Here is a 16,562-nt window from a genome sequence, read left to right as displayed (position 1 = left end):
GAGGCAAGAGAATCCCGTGTTCAAGAAAACAGAAAGGCGTTAGTGGAGATAAGGACTGTCTTGCTTGAATTAGAAGTAGATGGTATTTCCCAGGATGATAGGGCGAGGATAGGTTTGAAGTATTCTTCTCTTTGGTTGAAAAATTTTTTAGTAGAAAGAGGAGAAGGGAGAAATACTTGGGAAGAAAGAGAGAATAAGCGACTAGAGGAGATTAGAGAATTAGAAGAAGAGATAAGAAAACAAGAGGAGGAAGAGAAGGAAGTAAGGAAAAAGGAGGACCTGATGAGCGAGATAAGAGAAAGCCTCAGACAAGAGATGAGGGAGGAGATCAGAAAGGAGACTAAACACAGGGCCCTAGAAGTGAGGAGAGGGGACAATCGGAGAATGACACCAAAGAGTGAGGATATTAAGTGTTTTAGGTGTGAGGGAATTGGTCACATTGCGAGGTACTGCACCGGTGAAAAAGAAAATAAATTTATTAAAAAGTATATTGGGTTAAATAAACGAGTGTATAGTAATAATAGTGAGGATGGCAGTCAAGGGGTGACAAAAAGGATGGCTTTGGAAGATAGGCAGTTCCCAAGAAGGGGTGTGAGAGAGTATATAGGTGGTAACAGAGGAAGTTACAGAGACGAGAGAAAGAGGAGATTAGATATGGATGGAAGGAGCGACAGTAAGGAAGAACTGATTAGGAAATATCCGAAAGTTTTTGATATGAAAGCAGGTATCGAGTACTGCAAATTGGAAAAGTGTAGGATTAAGACGGAAGGAAACGAGAGGATAGTAAAGAAGGGACAGATAGTTCCCCAGGCACTAAGAGAGAGGACTAAGAAACACTTGGGAGATTTGGAGAAACGTGGAGTGATTAGGAAATCAAGGTCGGATTGGAGAAACCCGATAAGAGCGATAGAAAAACCAAATGGAGACATAAGATTAGTAAGTAATTTTATTGCACTCAACGATTTGGTAGAGAAAGACCCATATGAGTTAGGGAATATAAGAGACGTGATAAGAGCAACTAAAGGATCGGAATGGTTTACAGTAATAGACCTGAAAGAAGGATTTTACCACATAGAGATTAATGAAGAAGATAAGTATAAGACGGCATTTGAATTTGATGGTGAAGTCTATGAATGGAACTCAATGGTAATGGGATTTAAAAATTCTCCACAGATTCTTCAGAGAGTGATGAATAGAATATTAGGGGGTTTAAGAGGGAAAGGTGTAGAAGTGTACATGGATGATATAGTGGTTCACGCTAAGACGGTGGCTGAACATGATAGGAAGATGAGATGGGTCATAGAAAAACTAGCAGAGAACAATATGAGGATTAATCCCGACAAACTACAGCTCAGAGCAAAGAGCGTGAAATTATTAGGCGTTACAATTGATGGACAAACAAGAGAACCAAGTGAGATTAAGAAGAATGAAGCTCTAGAATACCCAATACCGAAAACAGTTACAGAGCTAAGGAGATTTTTGGGATTAACGGGATGGTTTAGGGAATTTATAAAGGACTATGCAGATCTAACAGCAGGATTAACAGAATGTTTGAAAGGTAAGAAGAAAACAATGGAGTGGAATGAGGACTTGAACAAAGACTTCGAGAATTTGAAAAGAGTATTGAGAGAAATGAAGAAATTGATGATACCGGACTACAATAAAGAATTTGTACTTAAGACAGATGCATCTGACACGGGTATGGGTGCTGTATTATTGCAGAAAGATAGGCAAGGAGAATTGAAACCGGTACAATGGGGATCAAAGAAGTTTACACCGACGGAAAGGAGGTATGGAATCTCAGAGAAAGAGATGTTTGCGGTGTTTTGGGGTATAAAGAAATTTGAATATGAGCTGAGAGGAAGGAGATTTAAATTGGTGACTGATCATAAAGCATTAGAAGAGATCAGAAGGAAACCAAGTTTTAATAACAATAGGATAAACAGGTGGATAGAGAAGATTCAGGAGTTTGATTTTGAAATTGAGTACAACAAAGGAGAGCTACTAACAGTTCCAGATGCGTTAAGCAGAATTTATGAAGCAGAGACCTTAGAAAGAGAAACGAAAGAAAAATTTAAAAGTGAGAAATCAGCAAAGCTGAAGGCAGGGAAATGGAACAAGCATGTTGAAATTGAAAATGATGAAGAAATATGGAAATTTGATGATGGTAGGAAAGCCAAGATACCCAAGATTGAGGAAAGAAGCGAGTTAATAAGGAGTGCACATGAGAAAATGGGACATAGGGGTATTGAGACGATATATAAAGAATTAAAAGGAGAATATTATTGGCCAGGAATTAAGGAATCGATAAGAAACGTAGTCAAAAGGTGTGAGATATGTCAAATTAATAACAGGAAGACGAGGGGCGGGTGCGAATTTGTTGTGACAACGAGACCATTAGAAAAAGTAGCAATAGACTTGATAGACATAAGACAAGAAGGAAGATATGTGATAGTAGGGATTGATTATTTTACAAGAGTAATAGCAACGAGAGTTATGGAAACAAAGTCGGCGGATGAAGTAATTGGAGTTATCATGGATTGGATAAAGATCGGAATGAAAATGGAAGAGTTGATAACCGATAATGGTAAAGAGTTTTGTAATGAGAAATTTAAGAGAATGTGTTTTGATAACGACATTAAGCATATAGTCGTAGGAGTAGAGTCGCACAGAAGCAATGGTAGAGTAGAAAGGGTAATACGGACAATAAGAGATGGTATGGTTAAAGACGTAGAGGGAACATTAGAACAGAGGATTGAGAGGATAACTGAAATTTATAATAACGCGCACCATAGTGCGATAAGGTGTTCGCCGAAAGAGGCGAATAAGGACGAAACTGGAGAGGTTATGATAGAAAATAGCCGAGATGGTAAATACAATAAGAAGTTTAAGGTTAGATTTAGGGAGAAGTTTACGGAGGGTGCGAAGGTTCGAATCGCGAAGAATGAGAATTTAAAGAGTTCTGTTAAAGAAAGGAAAGGCAGATTTAAGGAAACTGGTAAAGTATTACATAGGTGTAGAGGAGATTCATATTTGGTTAGGAAACATGATGGGAAAATTGTCAAGAAAAGACATTATGATTTAAAAGGATTAATTAGTTTATGAGACTACCCGTCTCGTGCGGGGGATGTTATCTATTTTATTTAAATAAATACCCATGAATATAAACGTTCACAGGATTTAATATTTTAGTCGGGTTTCTTGGCAGAAACAACAGTATTGAAAACAGAAGGCAAAGCAACAGTTAAAGCAAAGCCAACACCAGCAACAAAAAAGCTAGAAGCACTTAAGATCTTATTTTCATTAATTAGGGAAGAAATAGCAAAGCCAGAAGCAGAATTGGCAACAAGAAAAGCAGCACCAGACAAACCACCCACATAAACTAAAGCAAAAATACAAACAATTAGATAAACAGCAGAAATACTAGCAGCTTGTGCTACTGGGTTAACAGGAGGTCGAGAAAGACTTTTCAAAGCAAGAGCCAAGCAAGCAACAGCAGCAAAAATCAATCATTCCCCAACAATAATTCCAGTAACAATTTTGGGCTTTGAAACACAAGCGCGTTGCGAATTATCCGCTCCTTTTATCAAACCCATGGCTAAGCATAAAATTGAAGTTTTGAATGTTTTCTTTAAATTCATTCTTGAAGAACTATTTTAGATTTTTTAATTTAAGTTGGATATATATATTATACTTAAATAAATACCCATGTTTACCTCAAACTCTTACTATTTATAAAAATTAAAATTTTTCAAAAAAACAACAAAATTCCTACAAGAAAACAACTGATTATAAAGGCGTAAATTTGTCAGAGTCCTAATTAATTAACTTTTTTGATTTATTGCCCCCCCCTGTGAGGATTTAGATTCATTTTTTGTTGAGTTTTGATAAAAAAAAACAATAAAGAAGAAACAAAAGTAAATCATCACGTGCTGATTGAATAAAAAGTAAAACCCAACAAGGGCAAATCAATCTTTTTAAAAACATGATGTAACATGATATTCACGATGGCTTAGACATTTCATAAATAGAAAATATCTTTTCAATTATTTCTAAATATAAAATCGAAAAGAAAGAAAAAATATTAGAATGAGATTATTTACAATGAATTGAATTTTTACATAATTAATTTTAGAGCATTAAATAGATTTTAATATTAAAACAATAGTTTTTTAATTATATAACGCTTTTAAATAACATTTTTTATGTTTTCAGTAAAAGAGCAAAACTAAATACTTTATTTATTCTGTTCCACAATCTGTTAGATTAACATTTCGGCTTAACATTGTCTCTTTCGTATTAAAATCATACAAGTAACAGCAATTCTACTATATTAGCTAACAATTTTCAGCTCCTTTTATTGTATCTTTCATTGGATAGAAATTACTAAAGAATTTTGATCTAAATCTTTTATCATCTTTTCATTTGCCAAAAAGTTACTTAACCTTCTTTATTTGCTAGAATTATTTCCTACTTATTTAATTCTTTCTTTGCTTACTAAACTTTGTAAAATTGTTCACTTCCTATTTAGTTTCAGCAGTAGCTTTAGATATTTCTAAAAAGAAAGCAATATTGGTTGATCAAGAAGCAAAATAAATATCAATTCTAAAAAAAGTGTAGAATCTTGTTAATAGGATAACGATGTCTTCCAAAATGAATCAAATTAAAAACAATGCTTGATGGCGCTGATCTTGACAATACTTTAAATCTTTAAGAAAATCACAGCTAGAAAATAAAGGAGAACAAATAATTAAAACTAACAGTTAAAATTTACAAGGAGGAACTGAATTTAAATTCTCAAATTTGGATTTAATCTTGGAATTGTCTTGTTAAACGAACGAAGATTGAATTGTTTAAAATTGTTGCTGATTTAGTGCAACCATAAAATAATGTAGGCATTTAAATATTCAATTTTACTTTCTAAAGAAAAACTTTAAATTTCTTATTTACAAATCGGTTAAAATTGTAAGACTTAAAAGAGATAGAGCAGTATACGTTGCTAAGCTTGAAGATGTTATTGAAATTTCTGATGCTTTGTTCAATGACAAATACAAAATGCATTTGACAAAAAAAGGAACCCGTATCACCAAAACAGTAAATATTTTTTTGAAATATCTGATGATTTATTCAATGACAAATCCAAAATGCATTTGACAAAAAAAGGAACCCGTATCACCAAAACAGTAAATATTTTTTTGAAATATCTGATGATTTATTCAATGACAAATCCAAAATGCATTTGACAAAAAAAGGAACCCGTATCACCAAAACAGTAGAGCTTAAAAGAAATTTTATCGTTTAAAGTGTTGAAGCTGTAAATTGATTGTACTTTTTTTACAATTAAAATGGCTTTAAAAAATTGTTTTAACAACCAATACATTCATTTTTAAATAATTTTGTAAAATATGCAGTTGGCAAATAAGTAAAACTGGTCATAACAGGAGACTCCTTTATTTATTGTATTATTGCCAAATAATTAAGTAAATGTTTCTTATTTTACTGAAATTCAGCGTATTGACCGCTTTTTTTTCAGACTTTTACTATAAAATTTTATCGTTTTTAATCTAAGCTTTAACCATTAAGGCTGGATTATAATTATTTTATAAAGACTTTTTCTAAGGTCATCGCCAGTTTTATTACTCAAAGCTCGTTAGTCTGCTAAGCACGAATTTAGATTGTGAGATTTTGTATAAACAAAAAAATTAACAAATTCATTAAAAAGCAAAAAAAAAAATTCTTATTAAACAACCTCTAGAATCATTGTATATCGATTCAGGTTGAATGTAAACTACTTATTAATACTTTAGTGGGTCAAAACAAAATTGAAAATTGTATTATAGCCGTTTAAGCTAATACGATTTAATAAATACACTTGTTATGATTATATCCCGCCATAAATAAAAAATTCTCTAAGATACAAAATACAGAGATTGAATGGGGGGACTTGTCAAATATATAAATGTAACTTTGTGAATAAGAAAAAAACTAATCAAAAACAACATGTAGAATTGCTGGGGTTTTATACACTGTAATCTAAAATATAAATTTTTTTGAAAAAACTATGAATTATTGATTTCTTTAGTTCTTAAGGCATACTGAAATATTCAAAACTTTTTGAATAATCAACTTTAAGCTTTTTATTTAAAACCATATCCAAAAGGTATGCTCGAAAGCTCTCTACGCTGGGCCTATGGGTGTGGGGCATTTTATTCATCAATTTTCTGGCCGTCATCTTCATGTCTGTACTATTTTTAAGATTTCGGTAGACAAAACTTATTATATAATCATAGGTTAAAATTTTATCTGATTTAATAGATTTTAAATTGAATCTACAAAATTTCCATTCTCTAGATATCACGTTTTCATTTATAAGTTTATTAATAATTACGATCCACTCGGCTACTGCAGGTCTCTTTTTAGTTGCAAAAGAATTGCATCTTGCTTCACATAGATTGAATTCATTATATCTGTATTTTCTAAACAATTTCCTACAGCATAATTCAGTTGCATTTTCAAGACTTTCTATTTCATAATTATTTTCATCATAGATGGTTTCTACTAATGTTTGTACTTCTTTACTTAGTGAATCATTTTTGAGAATACTCTTCTTTGAATTTATTTGTAGCGGCATGATAATTTTAATTACTTTTTCATCCTTTCTCTTTAGCAGAGAAAATTTTGACTTCAAATCCCTATTAATTCCGCTTGTGGTTAACAAGTGAAACATGTTTACGCCCGAAAATTTATCATTCCCTTTATTGGATTTATATTTCATTGGGGATGATAAATATATTTTGTTTTTTATCAATTAAAATTTTCACTAAAAAAAGAATGTTGCTGCTTAAAATATTTATTGACATTAGGGGTATTAATCTTGGCTGATTATAACAATATAATATTTCTTATTAATATATTTATTGACATTAGGGGTAATAATCTTGACTGATTATAACAATACAACAGTTACTACTTAAAATATTTATTGACATTAGGGGTAATAATCTTGGGTGATTATAACAATAAAGATAAAAATATATTAATAAGAATTATTATCAGTTGGATATATATAATACTTAAATAAATACTCTGCAATAAAAATGTTAAGGAGAATTATATAAACATAAAACATTAATTAAATTTTTTTTGTTATAAAGAATGTTAATATCTCTAACAACAGATAATTCAACCCCTGGCAAACTCTAGACTGAAGAAATCCAACTGCTATAAAAAATTAATCCGGGGATAAGCTTTGTGAAATAGGCGACTAAATCCACTTTTTTAACAAAACTCCGATTTGAGTAAAGACGTGTTATTTTAGCCTAAGCTTAGCGCCTTTGACAAGATATTACATTTTAATTGAGTTCCGCAGTGTTATTATTGTCAAATCTGAGTTGGTAATTTAATTAATATAATAGCATGAATGAATGCCTTATTATTGTTAATTAAATATTGGTTTCTTATATTAGAAATACGGCATAAGGTAACAAAACCCCATTATATTCCTCATACATTGATTCTCCTTTATAATCATTCAATTCTTACTTTCTTTTTGAAAACATTATTAATGACATTCGACTCTGTTAAGCTGGATAAAATAGGTGCTTTGGTTCTCATAAATCTTTATGCTTAATTCACCAACAGTTATTATATTAAATATTTATAAAAAAAAATTTTTTGGTGAGCTTGCTTCTTTGCTAACGTAAAATTGCATATTGGGAGACTCAAGTTTATCCTGGAAACTAACAGATCCTAGTGAATACTGCTACGATTTATCTTTAAGATATTCTAACTTCACATTTTAATCTGAAATCGAGTAACACACTCTCAAGAATTTAAATGCTTATAAATATATAAAAAAATCCTAAAACAAGGTTGGTTATTTCTTGGTAAAACTCGACATAAAAATGCAGTTATAGGTGCGAAAGGCTGGAGGTCAGTCGTTAATCTAGAAAACATTATTTCAAAAAATCCTGTGGTCCACTCGATTATTTACTTCCCAGGTGTTGATTGAGAAGCATAAGTTTATTCTTAACAAATATGAGGAGTATCGTGTATATAAATAGCACTTGTTTTAACCACCCTGCATTTTCAAAGGATTACAGGCCCCTGCCTATGTCTTAATTGAGTTAAGTACGGCTTAATATACAGTTTACCACACAAAAAGGTTCATCTCCTCTTTTAAAGGATAAACTACTATTTTTACTAAATTATAATTAATAAATAGTAATAAAGCATATTTACAAGCAGGTTCTATTTCAAGCAATATTTTCTTGATTTTTATTCCATCGCTTCTGTCAAAAGTATAAAAACCCCAATTCTAAAGTTTCTGATATTATTTAAAACAAACTTATCCTAGTCTTACTTCTAGAATATTTTATCAATATTTCTGCATGTGATATGCCAAAACAATTAAAAATTCACTTCTATAATAAACTCAATGTTTAAGTTCCCCAATTACCTTAAAATCATCCTTAATTATCGCAAACCCAATCTTTAAGTTCTCTAATAACCTTATAAACATCCTTAATTATCGCAAACCCAATCTTTAAGTTCTCTAATTACCTTATAAACATCCTTAATTATCGCAAACTCAATCTCTTAATTCTCTAATTACCTTATAAGCATCCTTAATTATCGCAAACTCAATCTCTTAATTCTCTAATTACCTTATAAGCATCCTTAATTATCGCAAACCCAATCTCTTAATTCTCTAATTACCTTATAAGCATCCTTAATTATCGCAAACCCAATCTTTAAGTTCTCTAATTACCTTAAAAACATCACTACTTATCATAAACTCAATCTCTTAATTCTCTAATTACCTTATAAGCATCCTTAATTATCGCAAACCCAATCTTTAAGTTCTCTAATTACCTTATAAACATCACTACTTATCATAAACTCAATCTCTTAATTCTCTTGTTCCCTTATAAACATCACACTTATCGCAAACTCAATCTTTAAGTTCTCTAATTACCTTATAAACATCCTTAATTATCGCAAACCCAATCTCTTAATTCTCTTGTTCCCTTATAAGCAAAATTACTTATAGTAAACTCAATTAATTAAATTAATATCTTATTTCAATAATACTTTTTCCCTTTAATAAAGTCAATCTCTTTTCTTTATTTTTTATTTAAATCCTCTTCTACCCATGCAAAACAAAGATTCCACTGAAGCTTTAATGAATTCTCATTTAAAATCTCATAATAATAAAGCATTTCTAGAGACTTTCAACTTCCATCTCTGCAATGCAAATTTGTCTAAAAACATTCTCTTTTATAAAGCAGTTGCTCTTCTCTGCTATTTATCAGAAGAAAATACAATTGAATTTAATAAACTAATACAATCTTTAACAATAGAAGATTTGGACAATGAACATATAAAAATTGTTCTAAATGTATCAGATTGTATTCTTAGATTTGATTTTGAATCTTTAAAACGTATTTTAAGCAGTTGTACAGATAGTTTGAAAGCTCTTGTAGAAGAAATAATTAAAAACCAACAAAATATTCTTGAAAATACAATGGAGAATACACCAGGAGAAGCAGAAGCAATTACAAGAGTTTCAAAAGATGTTCTCGATTCTTTAAAAGATTGTGTTTTTGTAGTTAAAAATTTTGCAGGAAATTAATTAAAAAAATATGTTTTTGAGAATTTTTTATCTTTAAAAGAAAGTATTTTAAAAATTTATTTCACTTAAAAGTATATGTGAAGATTTAGATTCTTGTGTATTTTTATTAAAAAATTGGTTGGATTAAACCTATTTAAGTTAATAATATTTAATAAATCTACTTGTTATGATCATCTTCGACTATAATATATAGCTGTTTAAACAATTTACAAAAAATGAAAAAAAGAAGTATAAATATCTAAGATGAATTTTCACTTAAAAGAATATAAAATATTGTTCATTTACTTAAAAATTACTTTTTTTGTCCTTTATAAATCATAACCACTAATTATTTCGTCTATTTAAATAAGTTAATAATGTTGAACTTACCCCAATATACATGGCACAAGATAATACTTGTTGTTTTCTGAAGACATATTAGGCATTCTGTGTTATTTAATTCTATTTCAACAAAAAAAAATCGGATTTATTGAAAAGTGGTTGCCTACAGCAAAAAAAGAAGTTTCCTACAAAACTCTGGGGGCCCCTATAGCATCTCTATCCCTCTGCCGACAGTCGGCTAGCCTTAGGACTAGGTGTCCCATTGACCTTGAGCTGGCGTTTAATTATAGACAGTACCATACTGTCTTATTCTATTTCAACAATACTAATAAAAAACAAATGTTCATAAAATTCCAAGTTTTGTATAAACCTGATAGTTTGTTTATTTGATAGAATCACAAATTCTTTATATCTGTTACTATAAAATTATGAAATTAATTATTTAAGGTTCAAAATGGTGCTATCTTTTATTTTTTAACAGCCACAGGTTTACTTTCGTACGAACTTACTCTTGCTAACTTCCTTGGTTTTGTATAAAAATATTTATTAATTATAAAAATTTACAAAAACGGCTAGCAATACCCATATATTTTCTATAAAAGATTCTTAATACGAAAAAAATTATTTAAAACAACCTCCTTTTCGTCTAAGATATCCAAATTTATCTGTATTTGTATCTGAAAACGTTTTAATTTATTTAAAACGACCTCCTTTTCGTCTAAGATATCCAAATTTATCTGTATTTGTATCTGAAAACGTTTTAATTTATTTAAAACGACCTCCTTTTCGTCTAAGATATCCAAATTTATCTGTATTTGTATCTGAAAACGTTTTAATTATATTTAACAGTCCACCTTACCATTTTTTATATTAAACGTAGTGTCTTTGCCACAAAATTCAGTTTGCCCTCTATATATCAAAAGCCCAATGGGAATTTCTTTCTTCTTGCCGATAATCACCTTGTCCTAAAACTAAATGTTAAATTGACTCTTGATTAGTGGCAATGGCAGACTGCCTTAAGGGTACAAAACTGCCTTTAATCTATTGAAACGGAGTTTTTTAAGTGATCCACCCTCACTTTGAGTGTTTCCCGTCCGAATTTGTTTTCATCTTTTCAACTCTGTATTGACACAGCCTCACATTTAAAATACTGAATTTCTATTTGTAAATGTGTTTTTCCCCTTATTATGGCTTTTTAGCATTATTTTCTTGCTCTAAAATTTTTATTGGTCTTGTTGTGATTAAAATAAACCAATGAAATATTAAATTTTTTAATTAATTAAAATCTCCACTAATTTCACATCCTTCAAATCTAATTTTATTCGTTGAAATATTTAAATTGATGAATATAAAATATACAATGATTTATAAACAAATACAGTAAATATCAAAAGTTAAATAAATTCAATTCCGAACGGATACATTACATTAAATTTGAATTATGCATTTCTACTTAAAAACTACGCTTTCATATCTTTAAAACTTCCCTATAGCCTGTCTATTTTTTATGTTTAGCAATCAATGTTCCAACTCAAAGAACCAGTATTTTTTTAGACTGATTTGATTAAAAATATCGTTTTTTAAGGAAACACCTCCTTTTTAATTATTGGTACTTTTAGTTTTATATTATAAATAATTACCCCCTTCTAGAGTAGCATTATGATATATGAGAAGCAACTTGAGAAAAGAATAGAAGAACTACGTGTTACAATTAAACTTAAGAGTGAGCCGGGGGAGCTAAAGAAGATTCAAGAATATGTAGAAGCATGCGAAGAATTTGAAAAGGTTTGTTTTGAGAAACGGATATCACTTGGCATTTACAACAGTAAGTCTCATATGGGGGATAACAAAGTAATTGCAGATGATGTAATTAGAATGGAAACTAAAGATTATTCTTGTAAAAAGGATAAACTAAATATTTCAAGTGTTAAAGGTTCATTAAAAAGCTGTTACGCTGATGAATGTGGTCTTTCATATAGAATGAACCCAGTCGGTGAAATTAATAAAAACCCCACTTCAGGTGGGGTTTTTAAAAAAGATCTCATAAATACTTTTAATAAGGCATCTACAATAGACACCACTAAAAAGACACAAAACAGTAGCTCAATGTATAAAAATATCACACTCTTCCACATTCCTAGAGCAGAAATATGCAATAGTTTTTCTTTCGAAAAAAATTTAATTAATTTTTTGAATTCAATTCTTTTACAATTAGAAGATAACCAATTTGCTGAAAAAAAGATCCTGGAAGTTTATTTATAAGTGGTTCTGTTTATGGTATTTTAGGTAAATGTTACAAAAATGGCCTTTTAGGTTTGAAGAAAAATATTACAAAAGCTATTGATTTTTTAAGTAAAAGTGCTGCTTTAAGGCACCCTATGGGTACTTTTGAATTAGCTTTATGTTATGATAACCCTGCTACAATGGAATATAATCCTCAACAAGCTTTACACCTTTATAGAGTTAGTTATAAATTAGGATACATTAGAGGATTACATAAATATGGTATGCTTTTGATAAAAGGAAATCAATTTATACAAAGAAATATATTGGACGGTTATTTTATATTAAAACAAGCTGCTAAAATTGATAGTAAAATTTTTGTAGGTTCTTATTATGATTTAGGTATGTTATATAAATCGGAGGCAGAAGATCTTTTAAATGATCACAATTATGCTTTACAAATTTTTAATAAAGGAGCTCAGAAAGGATGTAAATATTGTCAATTTAAATTAGGAGAAGAGTTTGAAAATGGTTATTTAAAAGATAAAAATTTAGAAACTGCTTTTCATTGGTATAAATTATCAGCATCAAATAATTTTAGAGATGCACAATATCAACTTTCAAAAATGTTATATGGAATAACAACCACGGGAAGAGAGGATTTGCTAGAAAAATATGATAAAGGTGGAATTCAAGGGAAAGGAATACTTTTAGCTATGCTTGGAAAAGAAAAGATGCTTAGATTTACAGATTTAGAAATAGCAATGCATAAACAACAAATCAAAATAGATTTGAAAAAATTTTACGTTAATGGAATAGATAGATTAAAAGAAGCTTTTAAAATGGCACAAATGGCAGCTTATAAAGGAAATAAAGAAGCGGTGCTTTTAGTAGCAGAAGCGCTAGAAAAGGGTTTTGGAACAGAAAAGAATTTAGTCGAATGTATTAAATGGTACGAAGTGGCGGATGCCTTGGGTTGTGAAAATGTAAGAGAAAAAAAGAATATTTTAGAAACACAAATTATTAGAAATTCAACGAAAACATTAAAATGAGTTAAATCATATGAATATTGGGCTAGGAGAGAAATATTAGTGGAGGGTTTTTATTATATGATTTGGGGTTGCAGTGCTAGTTTGATTAGAATGACAAAGACAGTATGGTACTGTCTATAATTAAACGCCAGCTCAAGGTCAATGGGACACCTAGTCCTAAGGCTAGCCGACTGTCGGCAGAGGGATAGAGATGCTATAGGGGCCCCTAGAGTTTTGTAGGAAACTTCTTTTTTTGCTGTAGACAACCACTTTTCAATAAATCCGATTTTTTTTTGATTAGAATGACAATTTTTGGGGAGGTATAAAGATGTTTTAGAGTAGATAAATGGTATACCATCAAAACATATTCAAAAGAACATATGGGCTAGTAGCCGGTTTAATTGTTTTATGATTATAAGAGATATTTGATATAACAAACATATGCTAATAGGTAATCAAACAAGAGTATAAATTAGATAGAAAATACTAAGATCTCAGCATATACGAATTTACTTTATCATTAAATAAATGCCTAAATTTTTAATGTTAAATTTAAAAAATTTATTTAATGATTACATTGAAAATTATAATAAATTATTTTTTAAAACAATTTCAAATTAAAAATACAGCAGATTTTTAGAAAAATTATATAGTTGTTGTCTTTTTACATCGAAAATGGCGTAAGCTGCTCTTAATCTTCAAAGTATTTAATTAAAAAAAAATGGTCGGATTTATTTAAGCTGTAGTTGTTAATACTTGTTAGTTTTCTTCGTGTGTTTCTCTTTAACCCGGTCGGGGAACCGCATTGCTGCGTAAACCCCCCACGGCTCTTATGCCAGCTTAATCCCTCTGCCGACAGTCGGCTAGCCTTAGGACTAAGTGTCCCATTGACCTTGAGTTGGCGTTTAATTATAGACAGTACCATACTGTCTTGAAAGTATTTAATTAAATTTGTTGTTTGCTGAAGACCTATTAGACATTAAGGGTTATTTAATTAATACTATTTCAACAAGATTAATAGAGGATAACACAAAATGTTCATGATTTTGAAAACCATGTCCTCTTGTCACATCAATTATGACGTAAGATCTTCTTCAAAGTATTAAATTATATTAATAGAGGATAACACAACAATATCATTTTATATTATAAAGGGGCTCTTTTATAAAACATCTAAAAAACCACCTTACGCCAAATAAATTTGAATTATTGGAGCCCATTGTATAATCAATCACGGTTTAATAAATACAACTATATTAATCTCAAATGTCTGAAAGAAAAATCTAACAGAAAACAAGAAAGGGACCTTAGCAAGCAATAAAGATTATGTCTCATGTTAAAAAGCAAAAGTACGATAGTAAACAAGGCCTTCCTAAATAAATTATTTTATTAATCACATCTATATGAGAAATTTAATAAATTAATTTATAATTTTTTAAATTAAAATAACCATATGATAATCTAATACCTTTTAAATTAAAATTTACATCAATCTTAAACACTTTTGTAAACAAAATAACCATATGATAATCTAATACTTTTTAAATTAAAAATTTACATCAATCTTAAACACTTTTGTAAACCAAATAACCATTTTAATAACTTCTGCCAAATAAAGCATAACATTTGGCAGGACTATCACATCCAATGCATGTTTTTCCTTCAAATGATGGCGCTTCTAGAGGAAGGCAAAGAGATTTGGCCCCTGTAAAAACAACCTCTCCATTTTCTCTTATTGTTGTTCTTTCTCCCATCGATTCTTCACATTCTTTTGATGAGCACCAAGGGATCATAGTAATATTTTTATTGTTTATTGCTTCAAACATTAAATTAAAATTTTCAGGGTAAATTGTTTTACTGGTCATTTCAACTTTTGCTTTTTCATAAATGCTTTCATGCATTTCATCTAAAACTTTTTTTATTCCTACGACTAATTCTCCTACATTAATTTTACCTTTAGTGTTATTGTCTCTACGGGTTATACAAACTTCATTCTTCTCTACTTCTTTAAGTCCAATTTCTATTCTACTTGGAACCCCTCGTATTTCCCAATGATTAAATTTAAATCCAGGGCTGATGTTTTCTCTGTTATCAATATGAAGGCGGATTCCACCTGCCTCAATTTCAGTTGCAACTTTTTTTACAAAATTCATTAATTTTAATTTTTCCTCTTCTGTAGTGGAAACTTTTATTCCACAGGAACAATTACTACTTGAAATTGTGCTACTCTTGGTGGGCAAATCAATCCTTTGTTATCTGAGTGTAACATTATTGCTATTCCCAAAGATCTAGTTGAAATTCCCCAGCAATTCTGATAAACAAATGTTTTTTCTTCTTGCTCTTTTTCATTATCAACTTTTATATCAAACATTTTTGCAAAATTTTGTCCTAAATAATGGCTCGTAGCCGCTTGTACTCCTTTTCCTGTGCTTGGAATAAAAGATTCTACTGAAAGTGTATATTCTGCCCTCCGAAAGTTTCTAATTTAGATTTTTTCCCTTTAATTACAGGAACTGCTAATAAGTCCTTGTAAATATTGTTGTATAATTCTAAAATTTCCATAGTTTCTTTTTTTGAATCTTCAGCACTGTAATTTGCTGTATGACCTTCTTGCCATAAAAATTCTCTTCCTCTAATAAATGGAAGTGTAGATTTCACTTCCACCGTAATACGGAACACCACTGATTTAATTTTAATGGAAGATCTCTATAAGATGTTATCCATTTAGAAAAAGCGGGATACATTATAGTTTCTGAAGTAGGACGTATAGCTACAGGATCATCTAGTTGTTTATCTCCACATTTAGTAATCCATGCTAGCTCTGGATTAAAATTAGCTAAATGCTCCTTTTCTTTTTCTATGCTTGATTTAGAAACAAGCATAGGAAAGTAACATTCTTGTACTCCTAATTTTTTAATTTTTTCATCAAAATATTGCCTTATTGAAGACCAAATAAACATAGAACTTGGTCTCATAATAAAACACCCCCTAATATCATAATAATCTAATAATTCACCTTTAATAATAACTTGTGTGTACCACTCATGAAAATTATCTTCTTTTTTAACATTTATACCAAACTTTTGCATTGACATTGGGCTTAAATTTTTCTTAAAAATATTTGTAGAAATTGAAAAAAATGAAATTACTTAAATTGTAATTAAAAGTTGAAGATAATTATAACAAGTCTATTTATTAAACAGTAGTAGCTTAAATGGGTATAAGCCAACAAATATATGTAAATTAAAAGTTTGAGATTAACAAGGATAATTAATTAATTGAAGATAATTATAACAAGTCTATTTATTAAACAGTAGTAGCTTAAATGGGTATAAGCCAACAAATATATGTAA

The 16,562-nt window shown here is 29.9% G+C and overlaps 1 protein-coding gene across 1 annotated transcript; it reads left to right on the top strand.

The window, feature by feature from the left end:
- Nucleotides 1-12,333: 12,333 nt before the first annotated feature.
- LOC143922057 (uncharacterized) lies at nt 12,334-13,164 on the top strand (the record flags this gene model as incomplete). The annotated part of the gene is made up of 3 exons (XM_077445330.1): nt 12,334-12,460; nt 12,563-12,580; nt 12,653-13,164. Coding segments are annotated over exons 1-3 (657 nt in total), but the record flags the coding sequence as incomplete, so codon positions are not given.
- Between the last annotated feature and the right edge of the window lie 3,398 nt (nt 13,165-16,562).

The sequence above is a fragment of the Arctopsyche grandis genome, unplaced genomic scaffold, assembly GCF_051622035.1.
Source record: "Arctopsyche grandis isolate Sample6627 unplaced genomic scaffold, ASM5162203v2 HiC_scaffold_254, whole genome shotgun sequence".
In the NCBI taxonomy this organism is placed as follows: Eukaryota; Metazoa; Arthropoda; class Insecta; order Trichoptera; family Hydropsychidae; genus Arctopsyche; species Arctopsyche grandis.
The sequence above is the reverse complement of the archived record's forward strand: the minus strand, read 5'-3'. Positions and strand labels throughout refer to the sequence as shown.